Genomic DNA, 25,771 nt, shown 5'->3' on the forward strand with positions numbered 1-25,771 from the left:
TGGCTATGGGTACCACTTCTTGTCTTCAGCTGTGACTGCGCAATATCAGCAAGTGCACTTTGTATCTTTTCCAGAAGCATGTCCCCTCGATAAACAACATCCTCCAGACAGGTAGCAGCTTCATGGTTTTCTTCTTCTAGCTTATACAAGCTAGCAGCCTTTATAAAACACAAATTTAAATATCTTTTGAGAAATGAAAAACTTGGAGACTGATAAGAGTTGAGAAACAACGAAACTGCAGAAGTATTTACTTTTAAATCTGAATGACCATGCAGCCATTGTGATAGGCAAAAATTCTAAAATCAGGGAACTATTAAGAGTTTTCCCTGTATGAATTATTTAAAACAATGAATTTTCAATGGGATATCTCTGGTTGTCTATATCTGACTCTTCTCCTCATGGCTTTGGAACACTACTATTCTATTCCACATCTAGAATGCCAACCTCCGCTCACTCTTTGCTAAAAAAAGAGCTAAACTGAGAAAAATAGGAAGTTTCTACGTAACTCAAAATTGGACAGCTATATTCAGCATGGTCTCTAACAGTCTACACTATTTCACAGTAAATGAAACTCCCATTTTATAAAATTTAATCTTAAACTTTAAACATTATAACAAAGTTATCAAATCTATCTCCTTCAATTCAAAACTCCCCATAAGCAAGGTACTTAAAGGAAAAAGAGATTTTTACCTGTAGAGCAGCTGTAGATTCTTCACTGGGCAAAGAATCTATCAAAACATCAATATCTTTTGCTGTTCGTGCAATCAGTGCTGCAAAGAGCTGGGCATATTCTAGAGAAAGACATTATTAATTCAGGATATTAGAGAAGCTCAAGTTTTCAGAAATAGAAACTAAACATTAAGTTAATGAAACTTTTCTATACTAGGCTTCTAATGATTGAAGTGTAATTTTAACACACCAATCCTATAACATGTTTAAGAATTACCTTTAAAATTTAACTCAAATTGGGAATTAACCACAATAAATACCATTTATCAGGACAATATGGTGGCCATTTGAATAAAGGAATCCATAAATGAGATGCCCTCCTTTTTAAGGTCCCGCAAGTAAAATTCAGCTAAATTTATACAAATTTTCCTCTAAAAGAATAACAATCTGTTATATGACATAAACAGAATTATGACATCTTATGTATGACTATAATAAATTCATTTTTTATAACAAAACTTGCAGTAATATTGTCAAACGATTAAAACATTTTTAGAAAGCCATAAATAAGTTGAATTTCTCAATAAATCTAATTTTAAAAGATTACAAGTGATTTGAGAGTCAAACTAAGGAAAGCTAAGAAAATCTACTTACCTTCTGTAGGATTAGCTGGCTGATCTTTGTTAATTGATGTCTGAATATTACTAAAAGAGGCAGGAGGACCACACTGCTGTAACACTCCAATGGCATTACAAAACTGATCTGCAAGCTGGAGGCCAAAGAAAACATATTACAGTTAGGAAACATTTACCAAACTTAAGGATTTTACTGGTAGTGGCAACAATATTAAGTTTCTATAATAATGATCTCTGAGCAAGAGAATAAAACAAGAAAAAGTAATTTTGGATAAAATTAGCCAATTATTAACAGTGTTTAAATGTTTTAATCATAAAAAGAAATTAGGTTTGGTATCAATCTCTTTGAAACAGTTAAAAAGAAATACAAAATAATCTTTCTTTCCTTCCCAAAGTAAGAGAAATATATGCCAATACATGTTGTAAGCACAAGTAAGGACTTTTAGGGGGCAGTAGTAGGAAACAGCAAAATTGACTGGCAAATATTTAAGTATGGCTCTAGGGTAAATAAAAAAATGTGTGATTCATATACAAACTACATGATTCCTTTTCTGAGACTAATAGTGGGAAAAAGACAGCACATTAAGTAGTCAGAAATGTTTTTCTCCATGACTCGAGTTGTAGACTCTCGATGCTCTAAAAGTATTTCTTAAGCAGTTTTGAAGATTGACAATACCAATTCCTTACCATCTTCAAATTTAAGACTTCTATCCTCTCCACCAACTTCTCTCAATAGTCCTGACCGCTTTAATCTCAATTCCTTATTTCCAATCAGTGAATAAGCATTTCCACTAAATTTCCCTGCCATTATATGAATAACAGAACTCAAAGTCAACTATTTCCTTTGTTTAATATCTAATTTGTATTGTCTCCTAGTCAATCAGTCCAACTTCGGACTGTTATTTTCCTTTCACCTTCAAATTCTGCTAATACTACAAAGCTTTTCCTTTTCCTTCTATCTTCATTGCTGCTTTGTTAGTTCAGCCCATTACCTCACATCAGAATTATTACAATAGCATCCTATTGTTTCCTAGTTCACTATGTTATTTTACCCTGCTCAAAAATTTTGAGCGCATCCCAGCCTGGTCTTCAAATCTCCAACTCTTCAGGCTGCTTCAAAGCTTTCAATAGTCTAAGTCAACTCTACTTATTCATTTTCTACTGCTCCTTCATACATACCTGACTAATGATAAATTCATTCCTGACTACACTGCTTTTGCTCACATTTTGCAATGTGATGGAGCAGTGGTAAGTGCTCAGAAGCTGTACAAATGTGCATTCTAACTCTGGTTCTAGTAACTTGAGGTTTTGTTTGTTTTTTAATTTTCACATTACAGCATTGTTATGAGGAATAGAGAAAACACAAAAAATATTCAACACAGTGGCTATCTGCTCTGTCCTTCAGATGCTCTCAATATTTATTTATTAGACAGTAATCGAAAATCAACTGTGACAAGCACTGTATACATATAAACATGACAGAGATATAGTGAACAAAACTACTTATGCTCTTATAGACGTCTCAGAGGGTAAAACAAATGTCATTTTAATAATTTCACAAATAATCACAATTCAGATAAATGTTAAGATTTCCTCTATTTTAGTTCCGATATGTCATTGTATATTACAATTGACTTCAGTACTTACAGCTGAAAACATTCATTGTAACTTCCTGACTACATATGATTTTGCATTATTTAAATGTCTCTTGAGTATGACATCTTTCTAATCAGACTGTAAACTCCTTAAGGAGTATCTCTCCGTAAACATAATAGTGCTTATATAGACAGTAGGCACTCATATTAGTTAACCAAGAGGCTTTTCACCAAAATCCAATTACCAGCATGCCTATCCTGGAGTTAAGGCCATATTCACCTTATCCTTACTCTTCTTCTGGCTACAAGACATGTATGAATATGCAACATTTCCCCTAAAATAATATTTCTATCCAGCAGCATTGATTTTGTAAAACCTCAACGGAGTACATCCCTGAGGGACGTTGGCTGGCAGCCAAGGCAAGTTACCACAAGGTAGAATTTATCTTGGTTTATTCATCAACATTTAGGGGCTGGCGGTCTCAGCCTTAAAATGTCTTACTTTATACACACAGAGTAGACTGGTTTCTCAATAGTAGATTCGCACTCTTCATGTGTATAAAAACTGATGTAATAACAAGAATGGCAACTTAGGAGCAAAATGGCAAGAAACCTGGTACTTAGATTTTTCCAGTCAACATACTCTTCCTATAGGCGTCTTACCTAGGACATCATATTATAAATAGAATGACAATGAGAAATATAACTACCAATAGAAAGCTACTTAACTCTTAATAAGTTATTATAAGTACACGAATCTTATGGTTTGCATATACATTCCACTTAGGCATAATAGGAAAAATAACCCGAAAGATCAAAGTAAGGGTGAGTGGCTACATAAAAGACAGTATCTTTAATAGAAAGTAGACTTTTGGGAGGACATTAAAGACAAACAATATACGAGGATTGGAAAATTCGCTATCATTAAGATGTCAGTTTTCCTCAAAATGATTTATGCTGGGGAGTGACCAAGAGATGGAACGAGGCTCTTCATGTATAGGAACCAAGATGATCTCACTTCATCTTCACTCCCAATCCAACGTGAAAGTTTTGGCGAAAGAATACTCTCGGCTAACATCTAAAGACAAAGATCCCAACGGCACAGGTTCTCCTCCGTTGGTTAAAATAATGAGGGGAAAAAGGCTTCTGCTGCTTCTCTCCTCCTCTCAAACGAGAAGAGATCCCGTAAGCATCACTGACAAAATAAAACTGTTCCCAGAGAACATAACAGGACCTTGAAGCCTAAGAGTCCCGATAGAGATCTCCCCTTCTCAGGAGAAAGAAGCTACTGCCTCCCGCAGTTCTCCGCATCGCTGGGGCAGCCGGCCTCAAACCTCCCACATCTCCGAGACGCCTTCCGCGGCCCCGACCGCTTTTCGCTGAAGCCCGGCCTCAGTCCGCTCCTCACTTCCGGGCTTGGTCTCTCGGGCTCCTTTTCCTACCTTGCTTTACCTCAAGAAAGAGGAAGACAGAGACTTATCGAGTGAAATTGCTCACCGAGTTCACAGCGTCTTGCAACTGGGTGAGCCGATCCGCCATGTTCCTCTCGTAAGCGAAGGGACGCTAAACTAGCTGCTCACACACGATTGGGTAGCTCTAGGATGCCTGATGGCCAATCACAGGGCTGCGTCCTTGGCAGGCGTGGAGTCAAGCAGAACACGCCCTGCAAGGGGGCGGGTCGGGACTTTCTTGAGGCTTACTTTTTAAATATTTGTTTGTTTGTTTGTTTGTTTATTATTTTTCCTGAGGCTTACGTTAGACTAGCTCCACCTGAGAAGAGCTTATCTGGGCCAATTTTGACTAACTTGGAGACCGCTGCTGGGTCCACTCGCTTTGGGGCTAAGAGACTGTTTTCCAAGACAACTCATGTTTTTACACAGCTTTTGCCCTGTTATTATCTTCCTTAAAGATTTTCAGTAGCTGCTCAGAGACCTCAGGTTGATGTTGAGCCAACACTGCTTGGTTTTTAACATTCGCTATGATGTGAGTTAAAATGTTAAAAATAAGCATTTGCTTATTATTTGCTTATTTACTTAGTCTCCTTGTAATTACCTAAATGTGCTCTTCCGTTTCACACTTCTATGCACACCATAGATGACACATATAATTCTCTCTTCCTCGTATCAGATGCTCATATTTCCATCCATACCTCTGTTTTGCTCCTTTGTTGATCAGTCACTCAGCTTTCAAACTCTATTTTAAATAGCTATTTCTATATAAAACCTTTCCTGAAACTCTAGTTCATTGTTCCCAATCTTTACCACAATTGCTCCTTATACTTCTATTACTGTACTTAGAATACTGAGGTGTAATCATTCACACATTACTCTAATTCACTCACCACTATGAGCTATCTGGAGGCAGGAAACATTTTGTTTACATATTTCCAATACCTAGCACCAAGCAGTTAGCCTGGCACATAGACACACTGAATGAAGATTTATGGACTGAATGAATGAATTTCCTAGCATGATTTCCATATAGTAGCTGCTAAACATTTACTGAATTTAATAGAGCACACGGTCCCGGGAAATCAGTATGAAGAGTTGCTACTCACAAGAAAGGCTATGAGTTAAAAATGCTGGGTGGAAGGTGACATTTAAATTAAAGTTAGGCTGATGGGTGGGATTTCACGGGAGATTCTTTTCTGCTTTTTTCCACGCCTTAGGTCCCTGCTCTAATTCTCTCCTTCCAAAGGTGTCTTGGTTCAATTAAATGCACGCACGCATAGGATGATTTGCTTTGCCTGCCTCTTCCCTCTCTCCCTCCCTCCTTACCTCCTCCCTCCACCTTCCCTTCCTACATGCAACCCTTCCTTCCTTCCTTTATTCCTTCCTTCCTTCCTTCCTTCTTCTTCCTTCCTTCCTTCCTTCATTATTGTACACATACATATATTCCTTCTTCCTTCCTTCCTTCCTTCCTTCCTTCCCTTCTTTCCTTTTCTAAACCTTAAGCAGACTTTAAAGCTCTAGTTATCTATATATTGGATTGGGGAATCTTGTCAGTTTTTGTATTTTCTTTCAATTCATAGGAATAACAAAATCATCTGCAAAGCTGCTGAGCCTGTTTGCTTCTTAGATCTCCACTGGAACTCTTACATGAGCAAGGATCCACAGCCAATCATTCTCTCAAGCTGTCACAGTATTTCAGAGCCAAAGTAATGAGACCTTATTACTGACACATCTGCCATCCACTGTATTCTGCAGGCACAGGGAACTGCATTGCAAAAGTATGGAGGGGAGAAAATGAAGTTAGTTCAGAAAACTGAAATTAATTTAGTGTGGCCAGAATAGAAGTTTGAATTTAGTTGCAGCAAGAACCTAGACAGGTGGACAGAAGCTACATCATGAAAAGCATTATGTGTCATACTCGGGAAGACGGACTGTCCTCCTGAATGCTTTTATAAGAACACCTTTAAAACTATACATAGCTTCTCAAAAATTATATTTTCTTATTTAAAAGCAATACGTTCAAAGTAGTTTTTTTTTACAAAGTACAGAAATTTGCAGAGAAAATCATTCTTAATCTAGTCACCTTTACAATTTTAAATATTTTGATATATACTTTTTTTGACCTTTCTATGAATATAACCATGGATGCATATTTAAAAGAAAACAAAATAAGGCTTATACTATATATATATTTATTGCTTCATAACTCGCCTTTTCATAAACCTTTTACAATCAATCGCCATTAAAACAGAATTTTCGAAGGGCTACACAGTACTCTATTATATACATACATCACAGGTTATTTAATTATTTTATTGGGCATTTAGGCTGTTTTAGTTACTTGACTATTGTAAATAACACCTTGACCAGTTTTGTACACTAATTTTTATACATATATCTAACTTTTTATTTTTTATTAAAAATTATTGGAATGACATTTATCAGCAAAATCCAGTAAGTTTCAAGTGTACAATTCAACAGTATGTCATATATATATTGTTGTGTTAACCGCCCATAGTTAGATTTCTTTCTGTCACCATATATATGTAATTTTTACACATGCTTACATACTTAAATATAAAAGTGGATTATCATACTAAAGCTATGAATATTTTTAAGATATTTGATACAGATTGCTATAAATTTCAAGTTACACTCGCACTAGTCCTATCTTAGAATGTCTACTCAGCTCTTTCATCCACGCTGAACGTTCTTATTCTTTTAAAACATTTACAGTTTAGTTTAATTAGATTTTTTGTTACTAGTGAGTTTTAACTTTTTAAATGTTTTCTCAGCCGTTTATATTTCTTTCTGTGTGTGTGTGTGTGTGTGTGTGTGTGTGTATGAAATTCCCTATTCATGTCTTTGCTAATTTTTATTTTTTGTCATCAGTTTGACTTTTAATATTTTTAGGGTTTTTTTCGACCTTCATAAAATTTAAATTTTTAAGTAGCCAGACTTATCAACCTTTTCTTTTATAGTTTCTTTAGTTTTTGTGGTTGTTTTTGTTTGTTTGTTTGTTTAGAAAGTTCCTCTCCTGAGCCCTTCTGACCATTTCTGGTTTGGTACTGCCAGATTCTAATTGATTTTTGCTCAAATAAACTCTTAAAATTAAAAAAAGAACCATTCTGAGATTTTTTTTAAAACATAATTTTTCTAGCTCTTATGGTTTTATTTACTACTTTGGGATTTCTTTTTGACAGTGTGGGGTAGAGTTCTATTCTTCCCACTCCAATTATAATACAATTATAAATATAACAAATATAAATTATAATACAATTTATTTAATAATCCATCATGATTCAAATGCTACCCTTATCATAATTGCTTCTATCTTCCTGGGATTTCATCTACTAAGAGCTACAGGAATGAGTGCATGTGGGAGAGCGAATAAACATCATAGGAATAGACAATGCTACCAAACATGTGAAAATTTGGATCAGGCAGAGGAAGAACAGGAAGAATTGTTACTGTTAACGTAGTGATTGCTATAATTTTTAGCATAGTTGTGGATTAATCGAATACTGTATGAATTTTCAAGATAGTTGTTCATTCAGATATATAAATAAAAAATTTAAAGAGCAGGAAAAGGAAAGCAAGGCAATCTTCTCCAAATAGTTTTTAGTCTATAAATCTAATTCTACAGTCATCTCACGAGCCATCTGTCCTTTAAACAGCACTCAGGTATGACATTTGAGAGAGGAAGTTCAGATAAAGGTTTTGAGTCTTCGAGGATATTTTGCTTAGGGAAAACGAAACTTACTTTCAAATGTACTCATCACCAGCGTAATAATCACCACAGAAACAGCATTATCCCCGCATTTTGATACTAACTTTAGCCTGCGCAGCTAAGGCAATTGCTACGGGGAAAACAATCAATTGTTCTTGCGTTTTGAGTACCAGATTCCTTTATTTCTTTTTGCAATGGACCGTTAAACTTGGGAACAAGAGCGTGGAGACGTTAGGCCGCAAGAGAGTTATTTTTGCTTTAACGGTGTTTTTCGTAAACGCGAAAAGTATAAAAGGGAGAAGTACATATTACACCACAGAACTTCCCGGGGTCTCTTCTAGTTCCCGCGCGGGGCCCTGGGAGCGCCGCGTCTGACAGCCCGCCGTGCGCCAAAAGGGGGCGCGCGCCGCCGGGGCGTACGCAGCGGTGTCGTAAAAGGGGCGGGGCGGAGGCGCTGTGGAGAGCAGCGAGAGATAATTGCCAGGAAGGGAAACCTCTGTGGGAGTGTGGCCGAGGTTGTACGTCTGCACTGCGGACCTGGCAGGTGTGCGGCGTGTGCACCTGGCGGGCGACGACGGCGGGCGCGAGCACCTGGCCGACGACGGCGCCGGGCGCGAGCACCTGGCCGACGACGGCGCCGGGCGCGAGCACCTGGAGGGCGATGGCGCCGGGCGCGAGCGACCCGGGGTAGCGAGAGCGAGGCTGCGTGGCCCGGTGCGCGCCCCCTTGCGACCCTGGCGTTTGCTCCGACGGGCACGGGCTGCTATGGGGCTCCTTCGGCTGCTGGCGCTGGCGGTGCTGGCGACGCAACCCGGGGTGGCTGGTGGAGCGGAGACCGTCGGGAACTCCAGCGTGGGTAAGGTTGGGGGCGCCTCACGTCTGCAGCCCACGTTGCTTTTGCATTTCTTGTAAGGTCAGAATCCACGCCGGGGTCTGCCCACCCAGCAGAAGAGATGGTGAGTTCAGAACCTGCAGGAATGGATCTGGGTCGTTTCCTGCAGAAAGAAACTCCCTTTGCTGAGAAAGCCTTACTGCCAACCTAATTTAGGCTGGTCATATGAGAAGAGATTTGTAACACCTTGTTCAGACACGTTATTATCTCCCTCAGGGAGCAGCCATGTTTATGGGTTTAATTTAACATGCTAAAGCAACTCTTTGCGCCCAAGTGGCCTATCTGAGCCTTTGGACAGTAAAGCTTGGTGCAGAACCGAGGGCTTTAAGATTGATGGCCCTCCAGGCTGCAGCAGGTTTTTGCATTCCAAAATCTAGTGCTTTTCAAATTGGTAAGCTCAACAGAGTTTTTGAGGAACAGTGAACTCAGAATGGGACTTTGGATTGTAGGTCATGTATTTGGTGAATGGGTTTTAGCAGTAGTTCGTGGTTTTTTAATATATAAATGTAAAAAGCAGTAATTGTGCCCAGCTGATAATCATGTGCTTTTTCCGTGAGGTTAAGCACATTCTTAATTCTGTTTTGAGCTGAAGAGACTAGTTGCAGTTCTGAAACAAGATTTTCTGAATAACATGATTGTGTTCCTAAATGCTTATTTTTGAAAAGCTCTTGTGCAAACTGAATCTTAAAATCTTTGCATAGGACTTAGGGCCAGAGCTGAAAGGGGCAGTTATACTTTTACAGGAAAAATACCCTTTTTAATATAGGGCACTAACATTCACTGATTGCAAAGTGTGCCAGGCGCTTTTCATGGCAGTGTTATTTAATCCTCACAACCCTATGAAATAATTACAATCCTTACTTGGCAGAAGATGAAGCTAAGTCCAAGACGATGCACAATGCACAAGCAAACAGCCAATAGAGGCACAAGAACCCAATTGTGTCTTGCTGCAAATTTCATGGTCTTTCAACTTTAACAGAGTGTCTCCTAACAAGAATATTTTATTTAGTATGGTGCTTTACACTTAATTCTTCTGTGAATTCTCATTTCTTGAAACAGTTTTATGACAGAGGTAGAAGAAATACTACTCCATTTTAACAGGTGAGGAATTTGAGAGATTGAGTTTGTAGTTAATCCAGCTAGCCCCTGCGTCAGGAGGGCTGTGACCCAGAACTTTTCATTTCTGGTTCTGTGCTTTAGTATTTAATACTGTCTAGAAATTTTTATACTTAAGTTGAATCTGAGTAATAAATTGAGAGATTAATATTTTTCAGACACTATTTCTGCCTTGTGATTTCAGCACTGGTATTTCTCTTCCCATGCTACTCTTTTTGCCTTGCGTTAATATTGTTGCTCTGTGCAAAAGGACAATTTAACTGAAGAAATTGAGCAACTGCTGTGATTTAGGAGGATTTACTCAACTTTAGCAGGAGCTAACTCTCACAACTTGAGTAATGGCTTGAAAGCCAAATGAATCTTTGAAGTGGCAGATAGAATTCCTAGAATGTCTGAGGAAGGTGCTTTCTGTGACTAGTGGGCCACAAGAGGTGCATCATACATTTAAACAGTTTTCCCTTATCTTGAAGTCTCAGTTCTCTGCTGCCTTTAACACTTTCATTATTGTTTCAGTTTCGTATCCAGTAACTTGCATGGAATTAGGTAGTAATTGGAGTTGAGTAGAATGTCATTTGAGCCTTCTAATATTTGTGCTGTTGATTATTATTATATATAATTTATTATTGTATAGTTAGGATAAGTGAGGTAGCAGGTCATTGCATAGTTACAAGTGGCCTTTCTCAAAAGTATGTGAAAGGTATGTACATTTTTGTGTTTTAGCTTTTGGGCTAATGAAAATTTATAAGATATAAATGAGAAATTGGGAGGGGCCGTTGAATGCTAACCAGCTCAAATATCTTAATAAACTGTTTTTGTTTTTAATATTCCATCTGAAGAGAATTATAAAGATTCAGCTTTCACAGATCTCTCCTAGAATTTGGTTTTTGCATTAGAGCACAAACAATGGAGGTAAATTTTAGTAAAATAGTAAAAAGGAAGAGTTGGAAATTTTAAGGTTGCAAGTTTAGGATTTGATTGGGAAAGAAAAGGAAAAGATTAGCATGGGGCAGCTCTTTTTAGAATGGAATTATTGGAAGGAAAGAGTGACCCTGGGTAGGAATGGAGGAAAGATATGAAAAACAAGAATCTCCTGGTATGGGTCAGGTGGCAAAAAATACTTTTGGTAGAAAAAGTGGAGGCACTACTTTTCAGAAGAGTGCTCCAGCGTAAGTGCTCTATCTTTATATTAGTCATTTGCTCTGTAATACCATTTGATGGGCTGTTTCCCTCTCACTCCCAAAGTAATAATATCTAATTATGCCTCCTAAATGTTTCTTAATTTTTTATTTTATTTTATTATTTTATTTTTTTTAGGCGAAGCAACCCTTGGTTGATCTCACAGATTGCAAGGACCTTGTCAGCTTATAATCCCTTATTTTTTATTTTTACGTCTACATCATCTAGTCTTCCTAGGTGGTCTCCCATCCAAGTACTAACCAGGCCTGACCCTGCTTAGCTTCTGAGATCAGACGGGATTGAGCTTGTTCAGGGTGGCATGGCTGTAGACCTCCTAAATGTTTCTGATGAATCTTTTTCCAGGTGGCTAAGAGGTGACGTGCTTGTTAACTTCTTCATGATATATTTTGGATACGTGTCTTCATTTGCAATGTCTGTTTTTATGAGTAGAATTAAATGCAGAATTTGCTAGGCTGTACGGTTAAAGTTGTCTTGACCTTCAGTATTTTTCCTTGTCACTCTATGGAAGTCTCCTCAGCCTGATGCTTATGATGGATGTGCTGGGCATTTATACCTGTTAGTCCTCTTCTTCCACTAGTTTATTTGAAGGACCATACTGAATGCCTGACTTTTTTTTTAAAGAAAATGAGTCTCTCAAACATTGGAAAGGTAGTGGAAGTTAATAATGATACTATATTGTGTGGTATTGAACAGTTTACAAAAATTTCCCCATTTGCTTGATACTTTCAGCAGCCAAGTGACTTATGTAGCATAATTACCTCCATTTTACTGTGAGGAAACTGAAACAGAGGAAATAAATTACTTGCCTGAGGTAACAAAATTCAGCTATCATTCACTACGCATTTACTTTGTGCCAACTAAGTAACTACTACTGTGCTAGGTAGGCTTTGGAATGTCAAATATGACAAAGCCCTGCAAAGCCAGGAGTCAAACTATAACCAGTTTTGTTAATATGCAGTCTTCTATAAAAATTGTGAAATGGCTGTGGGACTGCTGAGGCTGTGGGACTGCTAAAGGATTTTTACATAGAAGTTAGGTTAAAGATAACTAAGAATAGGAAAAAATATATTTACTCTTCCTTACTTCATCAAACATTGAGTTAGGAGTTCTCAAACCTAGCTGAACATTAAAATCACCTGGAGAACTTTAAAAAAAAAAAAAATTTGTGAAGAGAGAATAGAAATTGAAATTTAAAAGAAAAAGTAAATTTAAAAAGTAAATGGTATCAAGAAGCATTAAATATTTAGGGATAATTATAATGGGATATGTAAAGTCCACTACAGAGAAAACTATAGTGTTCTTGAGATAAATTGAGAAACAGTAAATAGATATCTCAAGATTTGTAGATTAGAAAATTCTGTTATAAAGTTATCATTTTTCTCTAAATTAATACATTCAGTGCCATCCCTGTCAAAATCTCAGCAGACTTTTTTTGTGGAAATTGACAGGCTGCTTTCTGAAATTTATGTGGAAGTTAAAAAGGGCTAAAAATAGTCAAAACAGTCTTGAAGAGGAAGAACAAATTTGGGGCAGAAATTAAGACAGTGTAATTTTGGCGTTTGCATAGACAGACCAGTGGAACACAAGAGTCCATGAACAAATCCTCACATATTATGGTCACTTGCTTTAGCGAAAGGTGGAATTGCAGAGCAATAGGGAAACTGTATTTTCAATAAAGGTTGTTATATCAACTGGATATATATATATATATATATATATATATATATATGGAAAAATGAACCTTGAGTCCCTCTGCCTCATATCACATATAAAAATCAGTTTCAGGTTGATTTTAGCCTTAAATATGAAAAGTAAAACAGTTCTAGAAGTTAATATGGGGAATGTATCTTCATGTTCTTGGAGTGTGTTGGCAAAGATTTCTTTAAAATTATAAAGGAAAAATTTGACTACATTGAAATTAAAACTTCTGTTAATCTAGAATTAACAAGTGTGAAAAAGACAGACAAGAGTGAGAGAAAATTTTTGTAACACATATCTGACAGAACACTTGTATCAATGATGTATTGAGAACTTCTAAAAGTAAATAAAGACAGACAATTCCATTTTTAAAATGGGCACCTTGACTGTCCTCAGCTCTTTAAGCATTGTTCATTATGTTTTGACATACCTTCCTTCATTTTAGTTCTTAGTTCCATCACTTACTAGTCAGTCACCTTGGGTGACTTTACCTCTTTAAGCTTAATTGTCCTCATCAGTGAAATGAGGGTAGTAATATTTACTCAATGGGTTTTTCTTTCTGAGGATTAAATTAGTAGTATGTGTATGTGATTTTATGTGATTTCTACAAATTGATATTAGAGGTACAAATGTTATAATAAAATGTTTCTCCCGTTGTAGGTATTATTGAATTTTCTGTGGGGAAATTTAGATACTTGGAGCTCAACAGGCCCTTTCCAGAGGAAGCTATTTTGCGGCATATTTCCAGCAATGTGACTTTTCTTATTTTCCAAATACACTCACAGCATCAGAATACAACAATTTCTTTTTCTAATGTAAGTACAAAGAATTATTTCCGTAAAAACTTTTCATATTTTAGAGTTTTGTATTTAGTGTAAGCATTAGAGTATGATGACTCTTTGTTAACTTTTTGTCTTAAATTTTTTAAAAAAATCAAGATTGGGTCCTGTCAAATTAGTGATTTAGACTGGCTAAGAGGTAAGTATCTCAGGCCTTTCTTGAGTGTGGTGACCTCTGACTTAAGTAGGAGGTGATAAAGTGCTGACTCGGGGGAGGGTGACCTGTGCCATATGTTTTCTGTCAGTAGTTAAAGCTTTCCTCATGATTTACCACTTTTTCTTATTCTGCTGGGTTCTTAATGATTTTTACCTGAGAATACATTTTAATGGGTTTCCATTTTTGTTCAGCCATTTAGTGTTGAAGTTTTCTGAGGACCTGTAAATTTACTAAGATCCTATAAGATCAACTTTATTCTTTAGAGTCTCATGGAAACAAAAGAATCCTTACGCTGAGTTCATCCAGCCCAGTGGTGGACTTTCAGCAGCATTTAGGACTCTATTACAGAAATCATCAGGAAACCTCTTAACTTCAACCTCAAGTTTGGGAAGTTTTTGAAATGCCCTGGATTAGCCTAAGCTATTGAAGACTTGTCATTTATGTTAACCTTTATAAATCTATTTATATTTATATATAACTCCTTAGACTAATAAATAAATTTCACTATGATGTTGTGCTTCTTTTTATTTGTCCTAAAACTATCTGGAATTTACTAGACAAAGATCTCTTAGTTTAATTCATATATATTTTATAGGTATTGGTCATATTATCTTTCAAACTAAGTTTTTTTTATTCATGGAGGTTTTGTTTAATAGGCTAGAAATGGAAGAGTTTGATCAAGGAAAAGAGGAAGGAATACATCATTAATTGCAAGAGATAAGTGTCTATGACCCATACATTGATTTTGCTTTAGTTCTTGGCAGCCAGAAGAGAAATCAAAGCATGTTAAATTTCATAACATTCTTAGGAAGAAACATGCCAATTACTTAATTACTCAGCCAAGCTTTTTCCTGGCACTATATTCAAAATGAAACTTTCTATTCAGGCCCTTACATAAGAGACATAGTAAAATAGCATATACATAATTTCCTTCTTAATAGCAGCATAAACAACATTTGAAGGAGGAGAAAGGATGGAGATAAAAAGTATTTATATTTATTGCATGTTTACCATGTGTTAGCTAATGGTCCTTAGCTCCTAGGGCCATAGACTTTGATTGAGTCTGCCGAAATCTTTGGACTCTCTACCTGGCAAAATGTAAGGATACATCTGTATGATTTCATGGAGACCTCTGGAAATTCATTGGGCCTTCGGGGCTCCTAGTTAGGAACCGCTGTGTCTGGTGTTCCATGTAATTAATTCTCACAAAAGCTCAACAGAATAGTTCTAATGCTTGTTTTTACCTCTGAGGAACAGCTTGGATAAAGGGATGTTGACATAAGTAATGTGACAAAAGTGGCCTGGACTAACAGCATCTTAGGCCTCAATTTTCATGCATAAAGGATCTTAGTTGTCTTTAATTGTAATAATGTTCCTTTCTTTGAGCTGCCTTTAGTTCTTACTGTGTCTATACAACTGAGAAGATGATAACTAGAACTTCCTGTAGCTCTAGAAGTGAGTGGTCTATGTGAAGAGAATCGTTTGTTTCCTCTGCCCTTCCTGATGAAATGTGTTACTTTGGATGTTTTGGGTCATCATGGCAGTTGGTTCTTTGAAACTGTTGACCCTATAGTTCTTTGGTTAGTGTTTAAGCCATTCTCCCTTATGCTTGTCAAATTGAAACCCATCTGGAACTTACGGGAAAGTCACCTGGCAAGTCAGTTTGCACTTATGGGAAAAACCTGTCAATGAAACCTAACGTATTCTAATCTCAATCCTCCAACTCAGTTTTAGCTAGATTACCTTACCCTAAAAATAGGACCTGCTAGTCTGGCAAGGAATTCCCCAACCTCTTAGCCCATCATGCCCTGTTTCTGCATTCCTCTTTCTCATGCTTTCTGAAACTCATTCTTGCCCCATATTCTTTGGGAAGAGTGCTCTACTGTTTGTGAGGCACTGTTTTCTCCCAATCCTGGATTATTTTCCCTTGAATAAAGGACATCAAACTCATTACAAAATTTTTTAGTTTCATCAATTGACAGTAGTCTTAGTACTTTACTTGACATAGTAAATTTTAATTTGGGGGATTGAAAGCTTAGGAATTTTACCGGGCATCTACTATTTCTGATCAAAGATCCTATATTTTAAAATAGTTCTTCCATGTGTATACATGGGACTGTACACACAGAGGTTAATTATCTAAGGAAGGTCTGTTTTTATTCTTTTTGTTTGTTTGAGAAGATTTGGAATAGGACATGCAAACTAGATCTAGTCTGGAATTTAAATATTTTGCTTAATTCCCTATGCATGATGACTCTTTCCTTCCTTTATTGTAGATTCTCCTTCCCAGTACCTCAGGAACAGGCACTGACAAAGGACTGGTTTTCATTCTTAGACCAGAGCAGAGTATGTGCTCTTGGTACTTGGAGACTTTAGATGCTGAGCCTGTCCAAAATGTGGCCATTCCACTTTCCTACTCAGAAAGAGGTAACCTTTCTGTCTTTGACTCCCTATTACTCTCCATAATGTGGGACTGTTCATGAAAACTTAGAGAAAACTGTAATTCTATTAAAAGTGTTTACTGTAAGTACAACATATTTAATCAGAAAGGTTTTAACAGTAAGGGAGCTAGAGAGTTAGCATGATGACTTAAAGCCTGGGTAGGGACTAGGAGGATACATTTATTCATTCAAAAAACATTTAAGGAACCTGTAGAGAAGCGGTAACAAAAAGGCAAGATGCGGTCCTGACCACTTTAGTGAGTTATTCTAGGCAGAGGAAGGTATGGAAGAAAAATGGAGAATTTGGACAATGGCAGATGGTGTGGCTGGAGCCAGTGTCAGGGCCTCATATACAATTCGAGGTTTACATTTTATTCTTAGGTCAGTTTTGAGGAAGCATAGAGAGTTTTTAAGTAGAGGAATGATGTGGTGCATTTCATCTCTTAGAAAGTTAACTCTATAAGCAGTGTGGGGGCTAGGCTGGTGAGGGCATAGCAGAGTCAGGACTCAGCATACCTTTGAGAACTCAGAGTGAGAAATGAGGATCTGCAACAGAGGCCACGAGAGGCAAGATGGAGAAGAGGAGCTAGATTTAAGATATTTGGAAGGTAAAATTGATAAGATACAATGGCTAGTGGTTATAGATTATAAAAAGAGGGACTATAGGGTTCCCATTTAGGCAGCTGGGATATAGTGGTGCAAAATAAGCATAGAGATAGGGTTGTTGTGGTGCTAGATGTTTTAGGGGGTTGAAATGGAGTAGATGGTGACTTCTGTTTGGGACACAATGAATCTAAGATGCTTAGAGGACACCTGGATGGAAATACATAGTAGTGAGTTTTAAAATAAGGGCCTGGAGTTAACTTTATGCCCTTTAACCTCAGTTCATGAAGTAGTATAAAACTAGAAGCTCTGTATTTATTTAACTTCTATATGGGAAGTTCTTGTAAGATAAACGAGGTTAGATATTTAACTGAAAAGCCACAGAAGTGAGTGCGATTGTCCAGTCATGTACATAGAGATTTGGGGGGTGGGTGGGGTAGTGATGGCAGATATTTTCATAGTGCCTCCCACGGGCCAGGCACTGTTTCTGGGTAGTTACTAACTACTGAAGAATAAGCATAAGACTCAAGAGTAGTCAGGGACCTAAGAGAAGAACCTGGAAGCTTTGCCTGAAGTGAGGAATAGTAAATAGAATATTCCAGAGAGGTCAAGAGAAGTGACAAAGTATTCATATGATAGCGCAGTTAAGAGTCAGTGATGGCCTTTAATGAGAGTCATTTTATCGGTGCAATGGGGATAAAAAATAGATTACAGTGATAGAAGAATAAAGATCAGGTGAGGAAATTTAGACTGTCCTCAAAGTTTGGTGATAATGAGGAAAAGAAGGAGCAGTAGCTAGTAAAGGGTGTAGAATCCAAAAAATGGCTAGAGATAGAAAATGACAATATCATCTGTAGCAAAAGGGTAAATTGCCTGATCAAAAACCATGGACTTCAAGCTTCCATCGAGGATAGTGTACAAAGAAAAATTATAAACAATGGAGCTTCAGTTACAGTACATATTTTCTCAGATGTGGTAAATATTCATAATTGTAGGGAAAGGAGAGGGTGAAAGAAGAGCATGGAATTCTGAGAAAAATTCCACACAGTGTTGACACACATGAGTACAGTGGGAATCTCCATTCTACATCTGGCCAGAGGAAGTCAACCACCAGAATTCCTTAGTTTAAGGAAACTCAGACCTAAATGTGGGAATGATTGGATGAGTGTATGAAGTCGAGACCTTATAAATCTTTAAATTGATTTACCTTGTTCTGTCTTATTTCAGTCTCTCCACTTGAGTCCACCATATACAGTTCTTAGTATGGAGTTGAGCTCATGTTAAGTGACCAATTTAAGTTTGTCATGCTTAAAGGTCATGAATAGGATTCCTAATAAGAAAAGAGATCTGTTTTAGCCCATTATCAATGTAAATGAAATACCTCAGATTTATTTTGTGTTTAATTAAACATTCACATGCTATTCTGATACATGGTCTAGAGGGTCTTTTGAGGTCTTTTACTCTACATGTATACACAAGGACTCTTCTAGAATTTAGGATGATATCTTTCTCCCTGTTGAAATGCATGTGAAAAGTGTACACCTCTTCCTTCATTACTTGTGGAGCTCCTTCTCTCTTTGACAGTGGTTTTTCCCTCCATCCTTGAGTTCTTATGCTCTTTTGTGTTGTCATAGACCCCTATAATCTAATAAAAACCTCTCTACCTAGGACATGCACACATTCAACATGTAATTGCAGGGGTTCATGGAGCCCGTGAAACCCATTCTTGGATCCCAGCTTAAGAATCTCTGTCTCTGGACCTTTTCAGTTCTAGTGCAGAGTTTGGCAAACTATAGACTGTGAGCCAAATCCAGCTTTCTTCTTGTTTTATACATGAAGTCATTATTAGAATGCAGCCATGCCCATTGGCTTGTGTTGTCTGTGGCTGCTCTTGTGCCATGAGGGGCAGGATCGAGTAGTTGCCACAGAGACCATCAGGCCTGCCGAGCCTAAAATAGTCACTGTCTGGCCCTTTACAGAAAAGATTTGTTGACCCCTGTTCCAGAGTCCTTAACCTCAGTTAACTTTAATGCTCTTTAACTTCAATTCATGAGGTAGTATAAAACTAGAAGCTCTGTATTTATTTAACTTCTACATAGGAAGTTCTCATAAGAATAGAGTTCTGTTTTCTGAGTATAATTTGAATATGTAAGAATTCACTGTTGAGTAATTTCCTTATTTTTTCATCCAGATCCTATCCCTGGAGGCTGTAATTTGGAGTTTGATTTAGATATTGATCCCAACATTTACCTGGCATATGATTTCTTTGAAACAACTATCAAATTTGCCCCAGCAAACCTAGGCTATGAAAGGTGTGTCTGTCTCTTAATGACTGGCTATTGTGTAGATTCAGTGAACTCTTTCAGAACTCATCGTTCTTTTTAGTGAAATTGAGTTGTTTATTTTTTCGAATAAATGTAATTCATACATTGTAACTAATACCGGAGCTGTCAAATGACAGTTAATGCTGTCCCTCTCCATTCTTAGAAGAGCCAGATGTTGAGTCTCTATTATGACCATAGAAGTACGTCCTAGTTTCTGTAAAAAGTTTTAAATATGGAAAGCATTCTGGAGCCATGAAACACCCTTTTTTTGTAAGAATTTTATTATTTTATTAAAACTGCCTTAGTTTATACTTTAATAGTAATGATAACTAGCATTTGATTAACATTTGAATGCTCTTTGTGTATCCACAGTGCTGAGTGCTTTACGTTCTTTGTCATTTAATCTTAACAATTTTATTAAGAAGGGGCAGTTCTTACATTACAGAAAGTTTCCTTAAGGGTTATTGAGATTAAGTGACTTGCTTACTTACACACAGCTAATAAATAGCAAAGCTGGCATTTAACTCTAGGCCTGACTGACATTAACATCTGGTTAATTAACCATACTGCCTGTCTGTGTTATTTTTCTTCATAATGCCAAAGTTGGAATCGTTGTTTTAGAAGTTTGAACTTCGAGCTTTTGGTTCCTTTTTATAGATGAAACTTGAACAATAAGAGATTGATGTTCAGTTTTGTTGGTTGAATTTAGAGGCACAGATCCTCCACCATGTGACATCAGGACAGGACAGGACTCTAGGTGGAGGTTGCAGTATGATGTCTATCAGTATTTTCTGCCTGAGAATGACCTCACTGAAGAGGGGTTGCTGAAGCATTTGCAGAGGATGGCCGAAGTGCCTCAGGTGACAGCCAATGCTATCAAGGTAAGTCTAATTCTCATGACTTACATGGCCAGATTGAGACACTTTGTTAAGAGTTGAGTAGGGAAGAAGCTACTAGGATCTTATTTCTTTACTGTTCGCTTGGTCTTTTTAGGATTCTCACTTTATTCTCTTTTATTTTGTTATGTCTTGAGGGTCTTTGCTAGTTATACCCCAAAGTAATGCTAGTCTTTGAAGAGATGCGTGTAAATTATATTATGTTTTATTTGTAGCCACATATATGAATAGGTAATCTTGAGATATGGTTGGAAGTGGGTGGTAATTTTCTGTGTATTCTCATACCTCTAACTTGGAGCAAAAATTTTCTCTGAGCTTTTGAACCCCTGTAAATTCTTGCTACTCTGCGTGTGGGGAACAGACCAGCAGCATTGGCATCATCACCTGGGAGTTTGTTTCAGTTGCAGACTCTTAGGTTCTACCCCATTCCTAGTTTATGAGATCCTCCAGGTGATTCCAATGCACATTAAATTTTGTAGAGGGCAGGATTTTATCTGTCTTAAAAGGTGCCTGATAGCAGTCTAATAATATACAAGGTCGTTCTTCAGTCTAATGGTTAATGAGCAGAGTTTCTCTAGGCTGCTTCTTTCCAGAGAACTGATAGATCATATATAAGGAAGTGATTGAAACAAGCATATGTGATTACCCTAGGGACTCACAGCATCTCATTTTGTTGCCGTGTTGCCTAGGATGTCATTGCCCCCTGCTAAGAAGGAGCTTTATACAAGAAAGCTCATCATGCTTATTCACAAATTAGGACACAAGTTAGGACACTCTTTTGAAAAAGTTTATCAGTTTGTCGTTTTTAAAATAGTAAATTTTGAAGACCATTTTTATTCTCATGAAGAATATAAGAACTCTCTCCCATTTACAATTACCAAAAATAAAATAAAATACCTTGAAATTAATTTAACCAAGGAGGTTAAAAAAAACTGCTTTGAAAGTTATAAGACATTGAAGAAGACAGAAATAAATGGAAGCTTACACTGTTCTCATGGATAGGAAGAATGAATATCATTAAAATATCCATACTACCCAAAGCAGTCTGTAGACTCAGTGCAATCCCTATCAAACTATCAATGGCATTTTTCACAGAACTAGAACAAAAAAATCCTAAAATTTATATGGAACCATAAAAGACTCTGAATAGCCAAAACAATCTTGAGAAAGAACAAAGTTGGAGGTATCGTACCACCTGATGTCAAACTATACTACAAGGCTAGAGTAATCAAAACAGCATTGTACTGGCATAAAAACAGACACCTACATCAATGGAACAGAATAAAGAACCCAGAAATAAACCCAGATCTCTATGGTCAGTTAATCTATGACAAAGGAGGCAAAAATGTACAATAGGGTAAAACAGTCTCTTCAGTCAATGGTGTTGGAAAAATTGGACAGATACATACCAAAAAAATGAAAGTAGACCGCTTCTTATACCGTATACAAGAATAAACTCAAAATGGATTAAAGACTTAAATATAAGACCCAAAACCATAAAACTTTTAGAAGAAAACATAGGCAGTAAATGCTCTGACATGGCTCTTAATATTTTTTTGGATAATAAACAGTTGGGACTACATCAAACTAAAAAGTTGCCCAGCAAAGGAAAGTGTCAACAAAATGAAAAAACAACCAGTTGAATGGGAGAAGATATTCACCAATGATATATCTGGTTAGGGGTTAATATCCAAAATATATAAAGAACTCATATAACTTAGCAAAAAAAATCAGATTAAAAAATAGTCAGAGGACCTAAGTAGACGTTTCTCCATAGAGGACAGATGGCCAGTAGAAGGTCACTAATCATCAGAGAAATGCAAATTAAAACCATGATGAGATACTACCTCATACCTGTCAGAATGGCTATCAATAAATCAACAAACAAGTGTTGGCAAGGATGTGGAGAAAAGGGAACCCTTGTATACTATTAGTGGGATTGCAAACTGGTGCAGCTACTGTGGAAAACAGTATGGAGGTTCTTCAAAAAATTAAAAACAACTACCTTATGACCCAGCCTTTTGTTATTTATCCAAAGAAATCCAAAACACTAATTCGAAAAGGTCTGTGCATCCCTATATTCCTTGCTACATTATTTACAGTAACTAAGATATAGAAGCAACCCAAGTGTCCATTGATAGATGAATGGATAAAGAAAAGGTGGTACATATATACAATAAAATATTACTCGGCCATAAAAAACAATGAAATCTTACCATTTACGACAACATGGAAGGACCTAGAGGATATTATGCTAAGGGAAATAAGACAAATAGAGAAAGACAAGTACCATATAATTTCACTTATATGTGGAATCTAAAAATCAAAACAAATTAACAAACAAAATGGAAACAAACTCATAGATACAGAGAACAAACTGATGGTTGCCAGATGGGAGGGGGTTTGGGGGCTGGGTTAAAAAGGCAAAGGGATTAAGAAGTACAAATTGGCACTTATAGAATAGTCGCAGGCATGTAAAGTACAGCATGGGGAATATAGTCAGTAACACAATAATTAGATATGGCATCAGATGGGGGTGCAAGACATCAGGGAGATCACTTTATAAGTTATGTAAATGTCTGACCACTATGCTATATACTTTAAACTAATATTGAATGTCAACTGTAATTAAAAAAATATATATGAGAACTCATAGAACAGGACCATTTAAGGTTAATTTTTAACTTTTAAGAGTTAGATATGTGGGGAGGGAAGTTGGGAGGCTGGGAGAATGGGGTGAAGGGTTAAAGAAATACAAATTAGTAGTTGATAAATGGTCATGGAGATGGGGAGCATGGCATAGGGAATGCAGTTAGCATTAATGTATTGATTGGCTAAGTGGAGAGCCAATGAAGAGGAAGAGTAATTAAGGGGATCGTTTTATAAACTATATAAATGTCTAACCAATGTACTATATTCTTGAAACTAATAATAAAATAAAATTTAAAAAACAAACCAAAAAAATATACAGATATTGCAAAGCCACATTCATTAAAAAAAAAAAAAAAAAGAGAGAGAGAGAGATACATCGTGTGCCAGAATTTAATGAAACCCTCACTGGGTATGAGGGCATGTCAGAAAGACAGGAGCCTCTTTGAAGAGGCTTGCTCTGGCCAACTTTGAGACAACTCAGTCATCGAAAAGAAATAGTTAATTATAAGTCTTTTTAAAAATTTTTTATTTTTCAATTACAGCTGACATACAATATTATATTAGTATCAGGTGTCCAGCATAGTGATTAGACATTTATATAATTTACAAAATGATCTCCCCAATAAGTCTAGTACCCACCTGGCACCAGACATCGCTATTAAAATATTATTGACTATATTTCTTATGCTGTATTTAACATCCCCATGACTATTTTGTAACTACCAATTTGTATTTTTTGTATTTTTTAATCCTTTCACCTTGATTATAAGTCTTGAATAAATAAAAACAAGTCCATACAGATACTAAAAAAAAGAAAAAAGAAAAAAAAAAACCCTAGTCGCTACCATCGGAAGAGACTCTTACATCAAATTATTCTGAAGATTTATAAAGAGATTGAATCTCCCCGTCTTTTTAAAAGGAGGAACTGTAATTCATCCCCAGTTGATGAGAGAAAGTGCTTTTTTTACAAAACAGTGCCAGCTAATAAATGTAGAAGGGATAATTAGAATAAGAAATAACTATTTTGTGTCCTTCAGTGAAATAATTCAGGCAAGGATCATTAGGTGAAAGATTATTGGGGACAGAATAGTCCCAGGATGCCTTAATAGCACTCTCAAATTCTAATTGTAAAAGGAAAACTACTTTTATTTTTTTATTTTTATTTATTTATTTATTTAGAAAACTACTTTTAGAGTAGAATGCTCTGATGGTCTCCTCTTTCTCCATGTGGTCAGTGTTTCACTGATATTGGGTCTACCTGCATTATGTGCTCACCTGAATGCAGTCTGACATTATATTCACCTATGGAATATTCTGGCAACATGAATTCAGTCCTTAGAGTTCCTGTTTACAGGAAACACAGGGCATGAAAGTACAAGTTGGGCACCTTGAGCACAATCTGAAAAATCCAGATTGTGTAATATTCTATGAAGTGACTGCCCTTACACATGGATGGTTTAATGTATGCAAATCGATAAATGTGATACAACACATAATAAATAAACAAAAGGATAAAAATCATATATCTATAGATGCAGAAAAAGCATTTGACAAGATACAGCATACATTTGTGATTAAAACACTTAAAAAAATGGGTATAGAAGGAAAGTACCTCAACATAATAAAGGCCAAATATGACATACCTTCAGCTAACATCATACTTAATGGTGAAAAACTAAAAACCTTTCCTTTAAGATCAGGAACAAGACAAGGCTGTCTGTTATCACTATTACTCAATATAGTGTTGAAAGTCCTAGCTAGAGTGATCTGGCAAGAGAAATAAAAGGCATCTAAATAGGGAATGAAAAAGTCAAATTCTCCCTTTTTGCAGATGACATGATTTGCTATATAGGAAACCCTAAAGACTCCACGAAAAGACTACTAGAAACAATAAATACAGTAATGTTTCAGGATACAAAATCAATTAGTAAAAACCCATGGTGTTCTTATACTCTTTAACAATGAATTTTCAGAAAAAAATGTAAAAAAAAAAAATTCCTTTTGTGATTAAAACAAAAAGAATAAAATACCTAGGAATAAACCTGATGAAGCATGAGAAGGACATATACAATGAAAACTGTAAGACATTATTAAAAGAAATTGAAGAAGATGCAAAGAAATGGAAAGATATTTTGTGTTCTTAGATTGGAAGAATCAACATAGTTAAAATGACCTTATTACCTAAAGCATTATACAGATTTAATGCAGTCTCCATCAAAATCCCAATGGCATTTTATAAGGAAAGAGAACAAAAAATCATTAGATTTATATGGAAGCACAAAAGACCCTGAATAACGAAAGCAATCCTGAGAAAAAAGAACAAGGCTGGAGGTATCACTTTTCCCGACTTCAAATTATACTACAAAGCAACAGTGATCAAAACAACATTGTATTGGCAAAAAAACACACGGACCAATGGAACAGAATTGAGAGTCCAGAAATAAAGCCTCATATATACGGGCAAGTAATTTTTGACAAAGGAGCCAAAAACATAATGAAGAAAGGAAGGCCTCTTTCATAAATGGCGCTGGGAAAATTGGAAAGCCACATGTAAAAGAATGAAACTAGATTATTGGTATCTGTAACTATACACCAAAATTAATTCAAAATGGATCAAAGCCATGAATATAAGACCCCAAACAAATTACACAGAAGATGCATAGGCACTAAACTCATGGACCTTGTATTCAGAAAGAATTTCATGAATATGAGCTCAAAGGCAAGGGAAGTAAAAGGAGAAATAAATGAATAGAACTATATTAAATCGAAAAGTTTCTGCACAGCAAAAAAACCATCAACTAGACAGGTAATCAGCTGAACGGGGGAAGATATTTGTAAACAATGCCTCTGGTAAGGGCTTAATATCCAAAATATAC

General features: G+C 36.5%; 2 protein-coding genes and 1 pseudogene across 3 annotated transcripts in view; 1 reads left to right on the plus strand and 2 right to left on the minus strand.

The window, feature by feature from the left end:
* MED21 (mediator complex subunit 21) overlaps nt 1–4,510 on the minus strand; it is a 6,976-nt gene extending 2,466 nt beyond the window's left edge. The window contains exons 1-4 of the mRNA XM_039882450.1: nt 4,397–4,510; nt 1,324–1,438; nt 691–791; nt 14–158 (exon numbers count right to left, since the gene is read on the minus strand). Of these exons, the coding sequence (XP_039738384.1) occupies nt 14–158; nt 691–791; nt 1,324–1,438; nt 4,397–4,438 (403 nt within the window). The 5' untranslated portion in view covers nt 4,439–4,510. The remainder of the gene's footprint in view (nt 1–13; nt 159–690; nt 792–1,323; nt 1,439–4,396) is intronic.
* A 4,014-nt stretch (nt 4,511–8,524) lies between these two features.
* Nucleotides 8,525–25,771, plus strand: part of TM7SF3 (transmembrane 7 superfamily member 3) — a 30,157-nt gene continuing 12,910 nt past the window's right edge. The window contains exons 1-5 of one of the 2 annotated variants that reach the window (XM_039882445.1): nt 8,525–8,936; nt 13,644–13,798; nt 16,256–16,406; nt 19,215–19,335; nt 20,057–20,228. In XM_039882445.1, the coding sequence (XP_039738379.1) occupies nt 8,846–8,936; nt 13,644–13,798; nt 16,256–16,406; nt 19,215–19,335; nt 20,057–20,228 (690 nt within the window). In that variant the 5' untranslated portion in view covers nt 8,525–8,845. Of the gene's footprint in view, nt 8,937–11,568; nt 11,639–13,643; nt 13,799–16,255; nt 16,407–19,214; nt 19,336–20,056; nt 20,229–25,771 lie in introns of those variants that run through there. The other variant, XM_039882446.1, reaches the window with a different exon arrangement.
* LOC120618728 (uncharacterized) lies at nt 11,477–11,595 on the minus strand (annotated as a pseudogene).

This window comes from Pteropus medius, unplaced genomic scaffold (assembly GCF_902729225.1).
Source record: "Pteropus medius unplaced genomic scaffold, Ma_sr-lr_union100, whole genome shotgun sequence".
NCBI classification, from domain to species: Eukaryota; Metazoa; Chordata; class Mammalia; order Chiroptera; family Pteropodidae; genus Pteropus; species Pteropus medius.